This window comes from Malus sylvestris, chromosome 6 (genome assembly GCF_916048215.2).
Source record: "Malus sylvestris chromosome 6, drMalSylv7.2, whole genome shotgun sequence".
Lineage (NCBI taxonomy): Eukaryota > Viridiplantae > Streptophyta > Magnoliopsida > Rosales > Rosaceae > Malus > Malus sylvestris.
The window spans coordinates 30,909,179-30,914,640 of NC_062265.1; the positions used below are offsets into that span (position 1 = coordinate 30,909,179).

Consider the following 5,462-nt stretch of genomic DNA (forward strand, 5'->3'; position numbering starts at 1 on the left):
AAACATGTAAATACTTTGCTTTATATGGACCGGCATCATGCATAACAACCGGCAAGCTGAAGTAAATAGTTAATAGCCCCATCAATCTCACAAAAGCTGATTCTGCAACTCGTGCCAGGCCTCTCCCTCGAGCCCGCTCGAGCTCAATCATCAGCACACGTTGGACCAAGTTGCTTAGGCTTTTTGACCGTATTTGAAAGCCAATCCATCGGGCTATTGCCCACGGTGAAACTGCTCTTATCGAAGTTTCTCTCCATCTCTCGTGGCCAATTTCATTTTGTTCAATTTCAATAAAAGCGTGCACCTACATCAACATTATGGTTGAGATATTACCAAAAACAATTTTTATTTGACCTGAAAATAGCTGCACATGAGAACAACATAGATACATGGTCATAATACATAAGGGCCTCAATCAACCCAACCCTGCTCATCATCTTCCCCGCCGAGAAGGACAACAAAAATCGCGCGGTAATGGCAGAGAGGAAGAAGCGCTACCGCCTACAATAAATGCATTCGCTCCACGTAAGACTGGAGCAACCACCTGTTAAGAGGCTCCCCACATCCCACAAAACAACCAGAATTGCCGTTTTCAGTGAAGAACGGGAAGCGAAAAACATTCAGCAGTTCCTGCACTGCCTGCCTAACCAAAGAAGATCCTGTAACCCTACTCCGACGGCCCCATCCTGTCACAATATCAATCCGGCTTGGACAAATCCCGGACATTAGCATCTGTTGGCGAAACCATGCGAGTGTTCTTGATAGAGCTATCACAGCAGTACCGTCGGACATAACGTGCAGGTTTATAAGCCAATAACAAGAGCTTTTCTCTTTGATGGCGTCCGGATAGACATTCTTTTGTGCAGCCACCTCCCAGACTGAACCCGCCTCCTCCTTTAGTCCCGCCTTGTGAAGAAAGTCGACTACTGCATCTACAAGGCCCCTCTTGCTTTCTCTATCCTCGCTATGCATCATATCCAAGAACCGGCTCATGTGCTCCCGCACGTTTTGACCATCAGGTCCTGCCGATGGCATAGACAGTAAGAATGTATGTGCAGGATGGCCTGTGACTGCCATAAGGTCACCACAAAATCCCATGTCATATGGTGATTGTGCTTCTGTGCAACAACTGAGAAGCAATGTATATGTCTGCAAAGAAGGGTTTAGACCTAAACCCATCATGCTCTGCAGCAAGTTATAGGCATCGGACAGCTGGTGCACCCTAAGAAACGCACTGAGCAGAGAATTGCAAGTAGGCACATTAGGGCGTAAACCTGCATCGAGCATAGCTTGATACCAACTCCAGGCTTTTTCTATGTTACCAGCCTTGCCCCACAAATCTACCAAAAGACCATAAACAGGCTCATCAGGCACCCAGTTTTTCTGTTTCATTTCTTGAAAAATCACCTCGGCTTCCTCAAGATATCCACAGTGGCCAAGGACCTCCATTACTATGCTATAAGTTACTTTATCCGGTTCAAATCCCGCACCCTGCATGTCACGGTAGAGCTTTAAAGAAGTCTCATAATTCCTTGCCTTGGCCTGCAAAGCTATCATGATATTGTAGGTGACCAAATTGGGAACACAACCATGATTAACCATCTCACAAAATAGCCGATGAGCAGCATCTAAATGACCAGCTTTCCCAAGACAGTTGATCATAACACTGTAAGTGAATGTGTCGGGAGCAAGACCAGCCTCTTGCATACTGTCATATAGTCCTAGGGCAACGTCAAGAAATCCAGCTTTTGCATGGATGTCAATTAGTGTGGAGTAGGTGACACGGTCAGGTTCACATCCCGCTTCTTGCATTTGATTGAAAACATTCATTGCTTCTTTCAAATAGTTTGCACGGCCATAACTATGAATCAGACGGTTATATGTCACAACATTTGGCCGGCATCCTTCTTTCACCATCTGATTAAGCAACTTGTTAATGGCACCAAACTGCCTGGAACGACCAAGGATCCCAACCATGGTGGTATAAGTGTGCCCATCATGCTTGAATCCTGCTTGCCGCTTAAGCCAATAAAAAAATCCAAGAGCAACGGAATGATCTTGAAGTTGCTTTAAAATTTGGTTTGCTTGATATGCATCCATTGAACAGTTGAGATTTTCAAGAGTGGCCTCTGCAGCAGGACCCCATCGTGTCTGTTGCAGTATGTGAGAAACATTATGAACAACATTCCCAGTGTGAGCAAACTGTCTGTTGACTTGGGGAGCTATTCCTGTTGGCATTTTCACATCTCTGATGGGCCTGTTGAAACTTTTAGTGGCACGAGTCATATGACCCATGGTCTCTGCATCAGAGGTCTGAGCACTGGAACTGTAATTTGGAATGAAGTTTGAATGTGGTTTTGATTTCGGTGGCATAGACCTTTGCTCATGATGGTCCAAGTATACAGTATGAGGTGTTGCTGAGCTTTCCGTCCTAGTATATGGAACATGATTTAGACCTTTAACGAAATTGGATTTCTCACCTTTGCCCTTTGGACCATGATAATTACTTGTAGGCTTTGATGCAGCGGATACCTCAGTAGCTGGTTTTGGACGACCATTAGTGAAATGTTCTCTTTTTATTTGTTTCACATGTGATGGCTTGATACCGCTGAGGGGCCTGGTTGGATCAACCATACAGTTATTAAGGATTCCAAGCCCATCAGATAAAGGAAGCTTGCCATTTACTATATCAGACAGAAAATTTACAGCTGCAACTCCAGCCTTAGCAAACTGGTCTGCAACAAGAGGTGATGAGTGCACCACATCTGTGCCACTAGCATAACTTACAGTCTCCGATCTCCCAAAAGATCTTGGTGCTGTTGCAGCCTGATTAATAGAAGCTGTATGGTCAACACCTCCAGCTTTACGAGGACCTGCCACTTTTACTGCATCTCCCAAAAGGATGGTTCCTGCCCTTGCCCTTGCTGAAGGTTTGGATACCATGGTGGATGGATTTTGGGCAAGTAGACCTCCATCTCTTGCTAGCTGCCTTTGCGAAACACAAGTTTCATCTTCAGAGCAAGAGCATGAATTTCCATCTGTCGCACTACATCGTGGCCCAGGCCCGGTAAGAAAGAATGACCTCGCACTGCTTGAAAGGTTACTTAATTGCTTTGCTCGCAACATAATTTACAGACAGGGTATCACCTGCATATAAAGAATGGATAATGAATTAGTAACACAACAACATTTCTAAGTTTCTAACATCATAAAAGAAAATGCTAGTGAGTACTGAGTAGTGACAGGCAGTCAACTACAAGTCAGTACCGGCTTTTCCAATTTACCCAACAGATAATTGATGTGAATCGCCTTGGTCAGACAGGATATCAAATCAAATTTGCATCAAAACTATATATGGATATCCTGAACCCTTGATACCTGGAACACACGTCCCTAGATAAGACAAACTGCTCAACAGGGAAGATATCACTCATTCCCATCAATAAGAAATGAACTCGTTAGACAACAATATTGATAGTATGGTTAGACTTTATTTTAAATCCTCAAAGTGCACAGCGATCCCAAATGGAGGTTGCAGTCTATACCATTCCGCTCCAGCAATGGTAAAGTCTCAACCAGTGCTCTTAGATTTTGATATCATTGGTTAGTAGAACCTCTCAGAAACACCACGTTAAATTTGAATGTGATTTGTAATGACTTCTTCAGGAAAACACGCGTGAAGAAGACATTGTAAATCGTAACAATTCCATGCAGCATATCCTGCATAGAATACCACCAAACAAATTTACTTCAAAATTCCTTTCATCAATACATTCTTCTTCTAGCGTATTTACTAACCGAAAATTCCTAAGCAGACACATAAATGTTTCGCAGGCGGAACCCTATAATACATTCCATCATTCAATTGTACAACATCACTAACATACCTAGAACTCAGCATATACGATTCATAATTTTCATTTTCTCGTTCTACAGTTAAAATTTCTAGTACTAAAATCTCTCTGTTATATTTTCTTAATGACAAACAAAACATCAAGACATACAAACAATCTACAACCTTAAATCCACATTTTCCAATAAAAATCCTCGATTCCACACGGAAATGAACACAAAGATCGAAACTTTCAGACCAGCAAAGCCACCCTCCAACGTTAATCAAAACAAAAACGCACAAAAACAAGAAAAAGAACCAATCTTTGCGACATCTGAGACTTCCCCAACAAAACCCAGGTTCTCAACTACCACAAAAAAAAAAACAGAAAAAAGCACTTAAAATTCATCAAAAAATCCATACAACTCTTTCACAAGCAAACCAGAACACAACCAGTTAAGAAAAAAAAAACTCAAAGAGCGCGAGAGAGAGAGAACTACCTGCAATGGTGAACGGGCTTCTGGGTTCTTGACGCGTGTCTGGAGAGAGAAAGAGAGGAGCGAGAGAGAGGGGGGATGGCGGCGGCTCTGCTCTCTGTGCCTTCAAGACTGGAGCTTTAATTTTTCTTCCAACCAAGTTGGGAAGAAGGAGGCTCGCAAAGAATCAGCTGTTTTTTCTCTTCGCCCTACTTTGTATTTTCCCCTACGCGTGTTTGGGACACGTGTCAGCGCCTTCATCGTTTGCACGTGACCTTCAGGAAATTGTAATTTGATTTTGATACTTGGAGAGGATTCAGTGCGGTTCTTGCCACCATTCTTCTCCTGGAGATTCTGTCTTATGCTTTTTATGGTCAATTTTATTTTTAATTTTTTAATTTTTTAACATATTTTAAAAAGGATTTAAAGTCAAAGAAAATGAAACCAAAAAACAAAAATAAAAAGAAAGCACATGCAAAATTGTCCTTTTATTGTGTTGATTTATTTGGAAAGGGTTTGATTTTGTTCAATTTATTCTACTAGACGATTGAAAATTAAGATGAGTATGTGAATAGTAAAAATAAATTTCGGATGGCTTTTCAACCAAATGGTCTTTTAGATTCGTATAACTCCTCATTTTGGTTTTTGAGATTTGAAACAGATAGAAGTGAATTTGTCCACCATAAATCATTTTATTCATTCAGTAAAAAATATGTATTTACAAGTACTAAAATGGTAAAAATATTCTCAATTTAATAAACAAAAATTGAGTGTATTTTTATCATTTTCTTTCTTGTTTTAACATAAATTTTTCACGAAATGTTCAAAATAATTGACTGTGAACAAACTCAAACATCAATTCTATTAATTTTAATTTCACTAACCAAAATAAAAAATTATGTCAACATCAACGATCATTTTAGCTAAAATTTGATTGATCCAGCGGTTATGATGGTGCGGCTGTAAAGCGGAAAGTTGAGGTAGAAGTTGGGGATTAAACCTGATGGTTGTGTCGACGTGGACGGAGACGTGCCTCTTATACAGCAAGTCTGACAACAGAAGGTCAAGTCCAAGGCTCAAAAATATAAATTTTTTTTTAATTGGAAAATTATCAAAATCTCCCGTGTTGCTCAAGCAAACAATCTTGGTCAAAT

The 5,462-nt window shown here is 40.9% G+C and overlaps 1 protein-coding gene across 3 annotated transcripts; it reads right to left on the minus strand.

Moving 5' to 3' along the window:
• Positions 1-329: 329 nt before the first annotated feature.
• Positions 330-4,508, minus strand: LOC126625969 (pentatricopeptide repeat-containing protein At1g18900-like). Of its 3 annotated transcripts, none has more exons than XM_050295102.1 (3): positions 4,333-4,508; positions 3,546-3,720; positions 330-3,147 (listed from the first exon to the last, which is right to left on the minus strand). In XM_050295102.1, the coding sequence occupies exon 3, from the start codon at positions 3,124-3,126 to the stop codon at positions 502-504; it is 2,625 nt and encodes an 874-aa protein (XP_050151059.1). In that variant the 5' UTR covers positions 3,127-3,147; positions 3,546-3,720; positions 4,333-4,508; the 3' UTR covers positions 330-501. The 3 variants fall into 3 exon arrangements, with proteins under 3 accessions (XP_050151059.1, XP_050151056.1, XP_050151058.1); XM_050295099.1 differs by having other exon boundaries at positions 3,379-3,720; XM_050295101.1 differs by lacking the exon at positions 3,546-3,720.
• Between the last annotated feature and the right edge of the window lie 954 nt (positions 4,509-5,462).